The sequence below is a fragment of the Strongylocentrotus purpuratus genome, unplaced genomic scaffold (genome assembly GCF_000002235.5).
Source record: "Strongylocentrotus purpuratus isolate Spur 01 unplaced genomic scaffold, Spur_5.0 spur5_scaffold_12, whole genome shotgun sequence".
Classification (NCBI taxonomy): Eukaryota; Metazoa; Echinodermata; class Echinoidea; order Camarodonta; family Strongylocentrotidae; genus Strongylocentrotus; species Strongylocentrotus purpuratus.
In genome coordinates this window covers 21,831,100-21,846,762 of record NW_022145597.1, presented here as the reverse complement: position 1 = coordinate 21,846,762, position 15,663 = coordinate 21,831,100, and the positions used below count along the sequence as shown (strand labels likewise).

Below are 15,663 nucleotides of genomic sequence, written 5' to 3'. Positions count from 1 at the left end.
GGTCAATAGCATAGCGTATCGAGAGAGAGATAGTTTTGACACGCACATGTATGCAAGCAAGGTCGAAGGTTACATCATGAAGCTCCATCCAGATATTTGCCTCCCGGGTACAATCTCTATAGGAAAGATCTATACAGAGCTCCTTGAAATAACTGACCATTCAGAAGCAACTTCCGCTGTTGCAACTATCTCTGAATCAAGTAGCTTGTTTTTATCATCTTTTTTCATGTTGCCTTCGAAGCTGCACCCTCTCCCCCTCTATGCTTTTATATGCCTCCGCACACCGAAGGTGGTGATGGAGATATTATGATTTCAGGTTGTCTGTATGCCCGTCCGTCCCATTTCTTGTTATTGCGATATCTCAAGAACCCCTGGGGATACTACAAAACAAAAGAGATATGAGGTTAGAACTTGTTGATAATATGTATCACCATAGACAGATAATCTCATTAGATATGGGGGTATGCAGGTCAAAGGTCATAGACACCATATTTCTGAAATTACAGATATCACGATATCTCAAGAACCACTTGAGATAAGAACTTCTAACTTGGTGACAGTGTGTATCGTAGGAAGCAAATCTGATTAGATTTTGGAATAGGTGGATCAAAAGTCATAGATGTCAATGGCCGAAAGTACGGGTATCAGCTTGGATATTACAATATCTCAAGAGCAACTAGAGGTACATGTATGAGCTTCAAACATTATGATAGTTTGATATCACCATAGGAATACAACCTAATTATATTTTAATTTTGCCACCCCCTCCCTCCACAAAAAAAAATAATAATAACAATAAAATGAAATCAACAAATTCAAACTACAGGTACTAACTGGAGACTTCAAGAAGGTGTGATAGGAAACATGGTCTTTATGTACAGGTTCCTTCATTACCTTTATTACCCAACTCAATGAGAGACACTGTTCCAGGAAAACCATTAAATGCGGTCTTTATAGAGAGGTTGCCTATCTGTACAGTTAGTCGCTGAAGCAGGTTTCACTGTGTAAATGTATAATTCTTTTGTTTTGTTTTCAGGCTTTTTGTTTTGTTTTCAGCAGGTTTCACTGTGTAAATGTATAATTCTTTTGTTTTGTTTTCAGGCCATGAAGGCTGGTGCCCGAGTTATTAAATGGTTAACTGGAAGCAGAAGATACGAGGCTGCCAGTGTGCTGTCATTCTCTCCTCAACTGGTAAGTTCTATGATGACGATGATGATGGTGATGATGACGATGTCGGTGGTGGTAATGGTGATTATGGTGATGGTGATGGTGGTGGTGGTGATGATGATGATGATGATGATGATGATGACGATAATGATGATGATGGTGGTGATGATGATGATGATGATGGTGGTGGTGATGGTGGTGGTGGTGGTGGTGGTGGTGGTGATGAAGATGATGCTGGTGACGATGGTGGTGGTGGTGGTGGTAGTGATGATGATGATGATGACGATGATGATGATGGTGATGATGGTGATGATGGTGATGATGGTGATGATGGTGGTGGTGGTGGTGGTGATGATGAAGATGATGATGATGATGGTGGTGGTGATGAAGATGATGCTGGTGACGATGGTGGTGGTGGTGGTGGTAGTGATGATGATGATGATGGTGGTGGTGGAGGTGTTGGTGGTGGTGGTGGTGGTGGTGATGATGATGGTGATGATGATGGTGATGATGATGATGATGATGATGATGGTGGTGGTGGTGGAGGTGTTGGTGGTGATAGTAATGATGATGATGATAGTGATGATGATGATGATGATGGTGATGATGTAGTTTATAATGGTGAAGGTGACTAGTGATTATGGTACTGATAGTGATAATGACAGCGATAATGAAAATAATGACTTCTTTGCAATGCAACCTCTTTCTACAGTTGCTTTGCTTTTCTAGAATTAGTGTTTATTTCTTTGTAAATTATTTCAGACTATCGTGAGGCTGTGTTGGGTCCTTGACAATATAACTGGGGTAAGTATGAATTTGAATTAACTTTTTCCCTTCATTAGTTGACTGATAAAACATACACTTGCCTGCTGCAACTGTCACACACAGGGGAATATACCGTAAAGCATTGTGGCAGTCTTGAGTTTCAAGGCTAGCTGGCAAAGAAGGAGTCAAATGTTCGATGGGCATGCTTAAATTTTTAAAGAGGAATCAGGATTTTACGTATTTCTCATTTTAGAAGAAATTACATTAAATCTACCATTCTGGTACTGCATATTCAACCTCCTTCATATTCAAACCCCTTTACCTCCCCTTTCAAGAAATACCCTGTATTCCGTGTTAGTAATTTCATGCTATCTATTTCACAAGCTTTCACTCTTGACTGCTTTTTATCTTCCAGGTGGTTTTCATCCATAGAACCCAGTAAAAAAAGTGTTTTTTAAAAAGAAACAATGATTCAAGTAAAAGAAAGAGATAACACCAAAAACAAAATTGTGGTTAAGACAACTGATTGTTGTAGCCAGTTCTATCAAAATTTGATTGAAGACAAATCACAATATATCTTAATAATATGATTATCTCACCTCGTTAGCTGTTGTTTTCATTAATTATTCTTGTAGGTTCGAGAGGATTTGCAGAAGGGGGAGGTCCTATTTGGAACAATAGAAACTTGGCTTGTGTGGAAAATGACCAAAGGTCAGTTTATATCTTTTTAATTTTTTTTGTTTTGTTTGTTGTTGTTGTTCAATTTTGGTTCAAACAATTTGTTTAGTATCCAATATTTACTTTTCATCTGATATCCAAAAAAAAAAGAATAATACAGTATTTCTAAAGTGAAGAAAGAAAAATGATATAGGAAGATTGTATGAAACATTAAATCTGGTCTATTGCAGCTGTGGACTTGTGTTTGTTTATGCCTCTAGGTTTTAATGAGCTATTTTAACAGTGACATTTAAATGCATAACTTAGAATTTGGAACAGTGTAGTTTAGATTTTTTTAATTTTATAAACAGGAGTCTGTAGTGTATCGGTGTGAATTGTTTTTAAATTGAATAGACATATTTATGAATACTTCTTGAATGAAGGTTCTCTGAAAACTCAAAAGCTTGCCAGAGGCTTGTCAGACATAGCAACAGCTAGTGCATGCAAAGAAAATTATATCCATAGAGATGCCACTATGCACAGCATGTCTAATCACTAACCAAAAGAAATTATTCCTGATTTGTTTTCCGTTTTCTCCATCTTCAGGAAAAGTGCACGCCACAGACCCCTCCAATATAAGTTGCACAGGCCTTTATGATTTGTATATTGTAAGTATTAGTTTACAGATAACATATTTCAATGCATGAATGTGATAAGTTACTGTTAAAAAAAAAAATTGAAAGTTGGGGGTGCGTTTTATACACGGGTACAAAAAAAAGTTTTTATTTATGCCCTTCACCTGGCACTGTGCCTGGCAATGTCCCCCAGCTCAGTCATACCACTCGGAAACTAGAACAACACTACCTGAATGTCCGGATTTCTGTTTGGACTTAGAGGAAAATTTGCCTGCCATCTTTAGTTTTAAAAACTAAAAACAAAAATAATGAACATTGAAATGTTCATTATTGTGATAACTTCATTACTAAATGTTCATTATTGTGATAACTTCATCGTTACTAAATGTTCATTATTGTGATAACTTCATCGTTACTAAATGTTCATTATTGTGATAACTTCATTGTAACTATTATTTGTGACAAGTTCATTATTCTGATAACTTCATTGTTACTATTATTTGTGACAAATTCACAAGCAAAAATTGGCGCCTCCAACTGCACCTCGCAGTAAAATGAAGGTCCTTTCCCGCGTGGGTTTTTGAAGACAGACCTGGCTTGCTGGCTACGGAGTCGGGCACACACACACAAAAAAAAAGAAATTTTTTTTTTCTTTTTTTTTTCTTCTTTTTCCTTTTGTCTTTCTTGACCCCCCAAATAGGGGTGCATCTTATACACAGAGATTTACAGTAACTATTATATCCAACCAAAAGAGCAGATATTTTGTTTTTTATTCTTTGGTAAGCCTTCTTCAGATATGACGCGTAAACTGTGGTGTTTTATTTTTGTGATGACGCAAGTGTATTACATTTCACATTTTGGTACATTGTGACATAGATCTCAGTAACTATGTGTAGGACCGCTGTTGCATGCCGTCACCATTAAAAACGGGGTGTTGTGGCAGTTTACTGTGGCATTTCTAAAAAAGCCTTTAGTATCTCATTCGACTCAACAAGGGGTCTCTGGCTCTCACAAAGAGTATTCAAACTTGATTTTCAAGCGATCGGGATTGTTTATTTTGAAATAATGTTTTATTTTGGGGAGTCAGGGCTTAAATTTATCCAAGGCCATGGCCTTGGATGCCCCTTTGATTGGCCTCAATGCCCCTCTCATTGGCCTTGGAGATTTTTTGTGCCCTTTCCAATTTTTCCTATTTGTGCTGTAATATAGGAATGTGCCCTGCAGAAGAGTGGCCTTGCCCTTAAAATATTGAAATTTAAGGCCTGGGGGGTATTTAGGGGAAAGATGTTCCAGTGCAATAGTATAGTATTAATGACTGCTTTGAGAGAAATAGTTGTTTTTATACGCTCAAGGGAAGGTTAGAATTGTGCTATTACCCGAGGCGTGCCGAGGGCAATAGCCCAATTGTAACCTTCCCGAGAGCGTATAAAAACAACTATTTCTCGAATATTAAAGCAGTCATTAATACTTTTATATGCCAAAAAAAAATAGACTAAAAAATAAAAAATAAAAAATAAAAAACTTTTGTCGAAGATGGGATTCGATCTCTTGCGTACAAAAGGTGATGTATCTAAAGTCAGCGCCTTATACCGCTCAGCCATCGCGCTCTGTTAACAATCTTTGCAGTTTTCTCTAATATATAGATTAAAATAGATTTAAAACGGCTTCGAGTGGTGGATGCTTCGCGGCTGCTCGATTAAACGGGCCCTTCTTTTACTTTTGCAATGCATATTGGCACGAACTTAGATCAAGATCTATCGGCAGATGTTGTTTTTTTGTTTTTGGAAGTTTATTTTCGTCTTCATGTCAACAATGCAAGATAAAATTGTCGGTAAGATCGATCGAGATTCAATTGTATTGAAATTACCGACCAATTCTTCGCACACGTACGGTATCCTCGATCGCTCAAACCATTTTTTAACATGTAAACCTATGGGGTAACCATGGAGACTGACCTATTTTCCCAATAACCATGGTTATTGGGAAAATAGGTCTGTTTTCACAGGAACAGTTTAAGTTTATGAATGCAATTTCGACCAATCAGATTGCTGGATTACTTAAGTGAGGTATATAGTTACAAATAAATCATAGGAACATCATTTCCACCATGTTCATAATCCTCTTCCTATAAACCCCACACTTCTTGTTCCCTCTAGAGCATTCTTAATCTAAACTTTTAACTGTATTTTGTTTGTTGTTTGTTCACTTTCAGTCTAGTTGGAACAGTATTCATATGTCTTACCTTGGTCTTCCACGCTCACTGCTGCCTGAAGTTAGAGACACGAGGTACGTCTGACATACACATTAAAGACACACTGTCCTACTTGTAGCTACTTGCTCTCTCTATATAGAAAACTTCCCCAATCAGTGCCTGTTGGTCCCCATGATCCTCTTTTTCTTATGTTAAATGAGAGCTGAGTTAATGAGATAGCCACCTGTCACAGTGACCTTGCTGGCTCGCTGTGTGGTCTAATCCCTTTTGGCTGAAGTAGTAAAGCCTGCCTTTAAAGGCATCGTTTAACAATGTTAAATCTGAGATGCATGGCCCTATGTGTTATCAGTGTCTGTGATAGGGTGTTATATATTGAAGCCCTAATAAAATTGCGCTTCAACATGATCATAAAGTGCCTCAAAAAAGTTAAAATTTTTGAGTGACCGGTTTTACCATACTCATTTTCCCCAATAGGCTGTAGTGTTATATAAAAGAAAAATGAAATTTCGATTTCTAATCATAAATATCTTGATAATCAGACATCTGATCAGCTTGTTAAAGTCATGGGGTTCCTGACTGACCTAAAGGTTTATAATTATTATTGCAGCATGAGCTAAATCCAGGACTTTGTTTCAGAATCTGAGGCAAAGTTACCGAGTTACTTTAAGATTTTTTTTGTTCTCAAATAAAAATTGTAAATTGTATATTTTGTTTCACATTTTACAAGCTTTGCTTTTTAGTGGATCAATCTTTTCCATTAAACCATATGCAGAGCTGCCAACCATTCTGTTTTTGCCGGAATTACTCCGTTTTTTCCTCCAAATTACGGTACTACGTTTTTTCTTCATAAAATACGTTTTTTAATAATTTTTTAATTTTTTTTTTTTTAATTTAATTTTTTTTTTTTTTTTTTTTTTTTTTACATACCACACGTCAACAACTGCCCTTAAATGGTGATTTGATCATGAATTCAATAGAAAACTTATTTTAAAACATACTTGAAGAGAAAAATATTCTAAAAAGAAAATAAATGCCGATAATACCAAAATAACCACAAAAAAAATTACCTGCTTGTATGGAAAAAACAGCATGATGAATGAACATTTCTGCATTGGAAGTGTGTCGCGAGTGGTTGTAAGGTTCTTTTTATGAATTCCTTTTTTTGGCTTGAAATTCCTTTTTTTTGCCATCATGATTCCTTTTTTTGGTCGCACAAGGTTGGCAGCTCTGCATATACATTATGTTCCTTGTCATTAATTATACAAAGCATGCATTTTCATAGCATGTTATACTACGTTTTCATTATTTTGTATTACTAGTATTATGATGTATATTGTACTCTGCTGAAACCGAATCTCCTAGTGTACAAATGCATACTACCATGAGAGGGTTTGGTTGGAACTATGGTTTGTGAGGTGATCCAAATCATTTTCATGATGGGCACAGTCTCTAAGGAAAATCCCAAGATCCTAAGTTGAACTTATCTCTAAGTTGGACTCAACAAATAAGGAAAGCCGTTAGCATCTTTGAAAATATGTTGTAAAAGTTATTTTAAAAGGCATAAAATGTTGATTCAAATCATTCATATTTTTTATTATCAAGGAGATTTCATGTTCTTGATGTGGTATTTATGAAAAGTCTAAAATACTTCAATTTTTGCTTTTGAATATATTTTATTTTAAGGCTACAAATGGCTCTCCATAATGTTTAAGTTCAACTTGGAGTTAAGTTCGACTTAGGATCTTTGTAAAACACCCCCCAAGAGCACTATGATTTCACCAGAAACTCATATTTTTTTCTTCAAATTTATTATTTATGTATTGGTGTATCAATTGTGATCAGCAGCACAGGCTGATGGGGTCAGTTTACAACTACCGGTAAAATAATACAACCTTTGCAAAGGGATGTTAACAATTATATCATAAAAATAGAATGTACAAAAGAGATAGTATCAACAAAATGAAGAAGAAAAAAAAAAGTATACACTGCATCAGTAGAAGTGCACCCGTGATATACAGGCTGTAGAGTATACATGCACATGTATATAACTAGAGTGATTGTGATTGCACAGCACTTCCTGCATGGACTCCTATTTTTTTTTTACCCAAGGAAGGTAAACATTCAGTAATTTTGTTCTATAGTGCCTGTTTATTTATTCGTTTATTTCTCTTTGCATGTTGAGGTTCTATTTGTATCATGCCGGTTAATAGATCACTAACGAAAAAGGACAACAAATAGTATTTGATCGGGAATCATGATAAATATGATGATTCTTTGAAACAATGGTTTTATTTATAACATACAGGCCTATTCTGCGAGCTTTCATATATTTTTTTTAATTTTCTTCATTCCACCCAACCAGTGGAGACTTTGGAGTTTGTGACTCGGGGTTGTTTGGTGCAGATATTCCTATCAATGCTGTAGTAAGTTCACAGTTCACGATCTTTGTCATTCATACAATAATAAAGTGCTAGAAGAAAAAGATGAGAAAAATTTATCAAAATGATAACAAGTGATTTGTATTTTAAAAAAGCGGGACTGCACTACTTGTAGCTACTCGCACCCTCTATATAGCAAACAATGCCAAAGCGGTGCCTGTTGGTCCCCCATGGACCCCTTTTTCTAATGTTAATTGAGAGCTGATTGATGAGATAACCACCTGTCCATATAGAAAGTCTTTTATTTTACAACATGTCAATGAGCAAGGTCACTTTGTTTACATCGCTGCTCTCCACCCAGGAGGATGCAAATGTGCCGGTTGCTAAAGGGCGTGGCTGAAATACTTCTCAGTGGAGTGGAGAGTGTGCACAGTCAAGTGTAGAATCTTAATTGAATAAAGTGATTGGGGTAATGATTGCCCATTTTGGTTAGTAACTCGAAAGTGATAAGATACTATTGTAAAACCCAATTATTAGTAGTAGTATTAGAATATTCCATGCATAGGCAGCTAGTCATTAAAGAAAGAAAAGATTTTCTGCACTTTCTAACCTGATGCTTTTGTTTAATGACAACACTCTGCCCACAATTGCTTTACATTGAATACCAGACACTAATTAATTTCTTAATTTCACCCCTGCACCAGACACTATACCTAACAAAGAGCAATTGTCTGAAGAGCATTTGTCGGAGCACAAGGGTATTCTCCAAAGCGAACTAACTTTAGTCCATGGTTTAATCCTCCGACTAAGTATGGAATGCCAAGTGTCCATATAAATATAATTTTGAATAATGTGATAGCGGCCCCTAAATTACCATGATAACATAATTATTTCATAGTTATATAGAACCTAGTTGTTTATTAATTATCTTATTACATTTTATTTTAATTGAGTGACAGATTAAATTATTCAAAAACGTATTCATATGGACACTTGCATTCCTAACTTAGTCAGAGGATTAAACCATGGATTAAAGTTAGTCTGCTTTTGAGAATACCACCCAAAGATAGCTACCCCATTCTCTCTGCACAGGTTGGAGACCAGCAAGCTGCTTTGTTTGGTCAGTGCTGCTACAAGTCAGGTGACATGAAAATCACCTTGGGAACAGGAGCGTTTGCAGTCGTCAACACGGGCAAGACACCGTCAGTACCCGCCCAAGGTATGTGTATGATCCTCTGATGTATGCTCTGGGGAGTGTTTCACAAAGACAAGATCGACTTTAAGTTGGACTTAAATATGACAGGCCATTCATACCACTGGTTGCTCTCACCATTGGTCTCTCAATTATGATCTTTAGATCATATTTTTTCCTTCAATAATAACTATCCAAAAATGTAAATTCTGTTTGACCATGATTTGTATGTCCCTTGAGAGACTGATGCCAGTAAATGGTGAGAGCAAACAGTGGCATGAACAGCCTGCCATAGTTAATTCCAACTTAAAGTCAACCTTAGTCTTTGTGAAACACCCCCTGGAGACGATTGTCCATGGTCTAGTTGAAAAACTTCCTAACTTCAACCCTGGCCCAAAAATTGTACTCCCCAAACCACACCCCCCCCCCCCAAAAAAAAAAACACACACAAAACAATCGCAATGATACTTTATACATACAAAATTGCTTTGATCCTCTGAAATCATCCCTTTGATCATCAGAAATGCAAGAAAATAAAAGACAATGTAGAATGAAGTGTCTTTTTCCGCACCATGTCAATTTTTTAATATATTTTTGTGTGGATCTTGATAGGTTTTATTGGTCATAAAACAGTGGTTTACAGAATATGTGTTACATTTTTTTGCAGAAAAATAAATTAATAATCATATTGTTTTACACTTACAATCATGTTGTTTCACGTTACAGTGTAACATAAACAAATATAACATGATACTTCTGCATACCTCGGCTGCACAGACGATACAACCATCAGACTAACACTTAATAGAAATAGAGAGGTTAAGAAGTGAAGAACATTTATTTATTAGAACATTTTTTATATTTCTGATTGACAGGTGCATACCCTTTGATTGGCTGGAAGATCAAAGATGAGATCTGTTACATCACAGAATGCAACCAATCAGATTGCGGGACTATAGTGGACTGGGGCCAATCCATGGGTAAGTGCCCTGGGCCCCTGTTTCATAAAACTTGTTATCAACAACCAAGGGGGGTTTCATAAAGCTGTTCGTAAAGTTACGCATGACTTTACGAATGACTTAAATATGAAAAGCCAAATGGGTTGCTCAATCATTATTAACTGCATCAACTAAAGTTGAAATGTACAGATGTAGATTAACATTATATAACAAACCATTTTATTTGTTTGCTTGCCATATTTGTTTGCCATAATTAAATTGAGGTAATTGGAAATATAGTCACACTTTGTTAAAACATCAGGAAAACTTCGAGCATCCTATCTGGCACTTCATATACAAGTCGTTCGTAAGTCATGCGTAACTTTACGAACAGCTTTATGGAACAACCCCCAGTTACATTAACTGTTGTAAGCTACTAAATTCGTTTTTAAATGGCATTTAATTGGCTGAGAGAAAATTTGTCATAGAAATTTTAGCAATTGTAAGAATGGGGGTGTAAGTATGATGGACGTTAAAACTAAGATTATGAGTTTCAGATTGCGTTTGTTATCTTGAATCTTGCACCTGATGATATGTGTAAAACATGTGAAGCAAGTGAAGACATTGTTGCTTTTGGAAATGGAAATGTAATGATTTCTTCAAATCATATTTATGCTGGTTAATAGAAAAGCTGTTTGATACAGAAATAAAAATTACAGAAGATCTTCTTATCAAAGTAGGTGAGGAAAACTCAACAGATCTCATAATTTCCATTGCACTTTGGTCAATATATAAAATGATACTATTATGCAACAAAAAGGGGTATGATCTTAGACAATTTTAATTGAAATTGATCAGAATCTAAGAGGTAAAAACTAATCAATATATGATTTTTCTAATCGAGTACATTTGAAACAAATAAGTAAAAGTCCATATTATGGTGCACAATTTGCACATGTACAATTCATGTCTTATGTATGAAGAAAAAAAAATATATGTATGGTTTTATGAGTTTATGTTAATGATATATGTTGTAAAAGTTTGAGATTATGATGAAAGATTAAAAAAACAAGAATTTAAAGAGAATTTTTAAAAACTGTCCCCAGAGTAAATTTCAGATCATGGCTCTCAAGCAAGTCTGCAATGCACCCTGAGAAAGGTCCAATTATTGTGACTGTATATGAAGTTGATATATCAGTGCACATTTTAGGGGTTCAAGTGCAATGGCCTCAATAAATATGACTGTTCTGAGGTTTGGAGTGATTATTTTAGGCCCAAATGAACCGTTAATGAACAGTTATGGAAATTTTTCTTTGGAAGACATCACTTCTATTTTGCTATATGTATCCCTAGGGTATTACAGCAGCCCAGCAGAAACTGAAGACAAAGTGAAATCTGTTGATGACAATGGTGGCGTGTATTTTGTGCCGGCTTTCAAGGGCTTGCAAGTAAGTCGGTTTAATATTTGAATGGTTTAATTTAGTGTAGCACATATCACATTGTAATCTCTTTGCACTTTCAAATGATTTTGGATATCATTTTTTACATATTATATCTCATTGAATTATTGATACAGTATGAACCGGAAAGAACGCTGCGTTCCCGTAAAAAAAATATATCTTATGTCCCACAAACTATGAAACAATCTTACAGGGAAAGGTCATTTTCATATGCAGCCACCTACTTATGGAATAACGTGCCGGAATACCTAAGAAATATAGACACATACAAAAGGTTCAGAAGTAATTTGAAAACATATCTATATAGCACTTTGTAAGATATCACAATAATGAACCCAGTGCACCATTTCCACTCGCTCTGTATTCTGTTCTGTATTAAAAGCGCATTGACACATGCAATTATGCTTTTGAGTTTAATATGCGCTAAACAAAAATGTTTAATTATTTTTATGCCTCCGCCACCGAAGGTGGTGCCGGAGGCATCATGTTTTCGGGTTGTCCGTCCGTACGTCCGTCCCGTTTGACCGTTATCACAATATCTCAAGAACCATTTAAGATTTAAACTTAAGACTCAGGAATAGTATTTATCACCATAGGAAGACGATCTGATTAGATTTTGGAGTACGTAGGTCAAAGGTCACAGGTCACAGAGGTCAACTTATGAAATTCCTTGTATTGAGTTTGTTAGCGCGATATCTCAAGAACCATTTGAGATTTAAACTTCAAACTTAAGGATAGTATGTATCACCATAGGAAGACGATCTGATTAGATTTTGGAGCACGTATGTCAAAGGTCAAGGGTCACAGAGGTCAACTTATGAAATTCCATACATTGAGATTGTTATCATAATATCTCAAGAACCACTGGAGATTTAAACTTCAAACTTAATGATAGTGTGTATCACCATAGGAAGACAATCTGATTAGATTTTGGAGCACGTAGGTCAAAGGTCAAGGGTCACAGAGGTCAACTTATGAAATTCCATACATTGAGATCGTTATCGCGATATCTCAAGAACCACTGGAGAATTTTCACTTCAAACTTAATGATAGTATGTATCACCATATCATAATATCTCAAGAACCACTGGAGATTTAAACTTCAAACTTAATGATAGTGTGTATCACCATAGGAAGACAATCTGATTAGATTTTGGAGCACGTAGGTCAAAGGTCAAGGGTCACAGAGGTCAACTTATGAAATTCCATACATTGAGATTGTTATCATGATATCTCAAGAACCACTGGAGATTTAAACTCCAAACTTGTTTAAATTGCTCTGTGGCGGAGGCATCATTTTCGACTGCGCGCAGGCAAAATTCCATCTAGTTTTGAATAGGCTAGTTTCCCCACAATGAATGTACATACATGCCATTAGATGGATCCTGACCCCCATATCCCTTTGAAAGGGAAGTAGGGGCAAATATTGTAAAAATTTGAATCATCACAACTTTCGGGCCGAAATTGTAAGGGCCGGGGTGGTTCAGCATTTTGGAGGAAAATATAATTTTTTTTTAATACATGTAGGTTAGTTTCCCCACAATAAATGTACATACATGCCATTAGATGGATCCTGACCCCCATATCCCTTTGAAAGGGGCGTAGGGGCAAATATTGTGATAATTTTAATAAACACCAATTTCAGGCCGAAATGGTAAGGGCCGGGGTGGTTCAGGATTTTGGAGGAAAATATATATTTTTTTTAATAGGCTAGTTTCCCCACAATGAATGTACCTACATGCAATCAAATGGATTCTGACCCCCATATCCCTTTGAAAGTGGCGTAGGGGCAAATATTGTAAAAATTTGAGTTATCACAACTTTCGGGCCGAAATTGTAAGGGCCGGGGTGGTTCAGCATTTTTGAGGAAAATATTATATTTTTTTGAATAGGCTAGTTTCCCCACAATGAATGTACATACATGCCATTAGATGGATCCTGACCCCCATATCCCTTTGAAAGGGGCGTAGGGGCAAATATTGTGATAATTTTAATAAACACCAATTTCAGGCCTAAAATGTAAGGGCCGGGGTGGTTCAGCATTTTGAAGGAAAAAGTTATATTTTTTGATTAGGCTGGTTTCCCCACAATAAATGTACATACATGCCATTAGATGGATCCCGACCCCCATATCCCTTTGAAAGGGGCGTAGTAACAAATATTGTAAAAATTTGAATTATCACAACTTTCGGGCCGCAATTGTAAGGGCCGGGGTGGTTCAGCATTTTGGAGGAAAATATTAATTTTTTTGAATAGGCTAGTTTCCCCACAATGAATGTACCTACATGCAATTAAATGGATTCTGACCCCCATATCCCTTTGAAAGGGGCGTAGTGGCAAATATTGTAAAAATTTGAATTATCACAACTTTCGGGCGAAATTGTAAGGGCCGGGGTGGTTCAGCATTTTGAAGGAAAAAATTGTATTTTTTGATTAGGCTAGTTTCCCCACAATAAATGTACATACATGCCATTAGATGGATCCTGACCCCCATATCCCTTTGAAAGGGGCGTAGGGGTAAATATTGTGATAATTTGAATATACACCAATTTCAGGCCGAAATGGTAAGGGCCGGGGTGGTTCAGGATTTTGGAGGAAAATATATATATTTTTTAATAGGCTAGTTTCCCCACAATGAATGTACCTACATGCAATTAAATGAATTCTGACCCCCATATCCCTTTGAAAGTGGCGTAGGGGCAAATATTGTAAAAATTTGAATCATCACAACTTTCGGGCCGAAATTGTAAGGGCCGGGGTGGTTCAGCATTTTGGAGGAAAATATTAATTTTTTTTAATAGGCTAGTTTCCCCACAATGAATGTACCTATATGCAATTAAATGAATTCTGACCCCCATATCCCTTTGAAAGGGGCGTAGGGGCAAATATTGTGATAATTTTAATAAACACCAATTTCAGGCCTAAATGGTAAGGGCCGGGGTGGTTTCAGCATTTTGAAGGAAAAAATTATATTTTTTGATTAGGCTAGTTTCCCCACAATAAATGTACATACATGCCATTAGATGGATCCTGACCCCCATATCCCTTTGAAAGGGGCGTAGGGGCAAGTATTGTGATAATTTGAATAAACAGCAATTTCAGGCCGAAATTGTAAGGGCCGGGGTGGTGCAGCATTTTGAAGGAAAAAATTATATTTTTTGAATAGGCTAGTTTCCCCAAAATAAATGTACATACATGCCATTAGATGGATCCTGACCCCCATATCCCTTTGAAAGGGGCGTAGGGGCAGATATAGTGATAATTTTAATAAACACCAATTTCAGGCCGAAATGGTAAGGGCCGGGGTGGTTCAGGATTTTGGAGGAAAATATTTTTTTTTTTAATAGGCTAGTTTCCCCACAATGAATGTACCTACATGCAATTAAATGGATTCTGACCCCCATATCCCTTTGAAAGGGGCGTAGTAGCAAATATTGTAAAAATTTGAATTATCACAACTTTCGGGCCGAAATGGTAAGGGCCGGGGTGGTTCAGGATTTTGGAGGAAAATATTTTTTTTTTTAATAGGCTAGTTTCCCCACAATGAATGTACCTACATGCAGTTAAATGGATTCTGACCCCCATATCCCTTTGAAAGGGGCGTAGTAGCAAATATTGTTAAAATTTGAATTATCACAACTTTCGGGCCGAAATTGTAAGGGCCGGGATGGTTCAGCATTTTGGAGGAAAATATTAATTTTTTTGAATAGGCTAGTTTCCCCACAATGAATGTACCTACATGCAATTAAATGGATTCTGACCCCCATATCCCTTTCAAAGGGGCATAGTGGCAAATATTGTAAAAATTTGAATTATCACAACTTTCAGGCCGCAATTGTAAGGGCCGGGGTGGTTCAGCATTTTGGAGGAAAATATTAATTTTTTTGAATAGGCTCGTTTTCCCACAATGAATGTACCTACATGCAATTAAATGGATTCTGACCCCCATATCCCTTTGAAAGGGGCGTAGTGGCAAATATTGTAAACATTTGAATTATCACAACTTTCGGGCCGAAATTGTAAGGGCCGGGGTGGTTCAGCATTTTTGAGGAAAATATTATTTTTTTTTAATAGGCTAGTTTCCCCACAATGAAAGTACATACATGCCATTAGATGGATCCTGACCCCCATATCCCTTTGAAAGGGGAGTAGGGGCAAATATTGTAAAAATTTGAATTATCACAACTTTCGTGCCGAAATTGTAAGGGCCGGGGTGGTTCAGCATTTTGGAGGAAAATATAATTTTTTTTTAATAGGTA

General features: G+C 36.5%; 1 protein-coding gene across 1 annotated transcript in view; it reads left to right on the top strand.

Annotated features, from left to right (window-relative positions):
- Positions 1 to 15,663, top strand: part of LOC582199 (putative glycerol kinase 5) — a 29,899-nt gene that overhangs the window by 4,163 nt on the left and 10,073 nt on the right. The window contains exons 4-12 of the mRNA XM_030982119.1: positions 1,102 to 1,191; positions 1,930 to 1,971; positions 2,568 to 2,643; positions 3,196 to 3,257; positions 5,437 to 5,510; positions 7,799 to 7,859; positions 8,907 to 9,033; positions 9,882 to 9,986; positions 11,298 to 11,392. Coding sequence (XP_030837979.1) covers positions 1,102 to 1,191; positions 1,930 to 1,971; positions 2,568 to 2,643; positions 3,196 to 3,257; positions 5,437 to 5,510; positions 7,799 to 7,859; positions 8,907 to 9,033; positions 9,882 to 9,986; positions 11,298 to 11,392 — 732 coding nt within the window. The remainder of the gene's footprint in view (positions 1 to 1,101; positions 1,192 to 1,929; positions 1,972 to 2,567; positions 2,644 to 3,195; positions 3,258 to 5,436; positions 5,511 to 7,798; positions 7,860 to 8,906; positions 9,034 to 9,881; positions 9,987 to 11,297; positions 11,393 to 15,663) is intronic.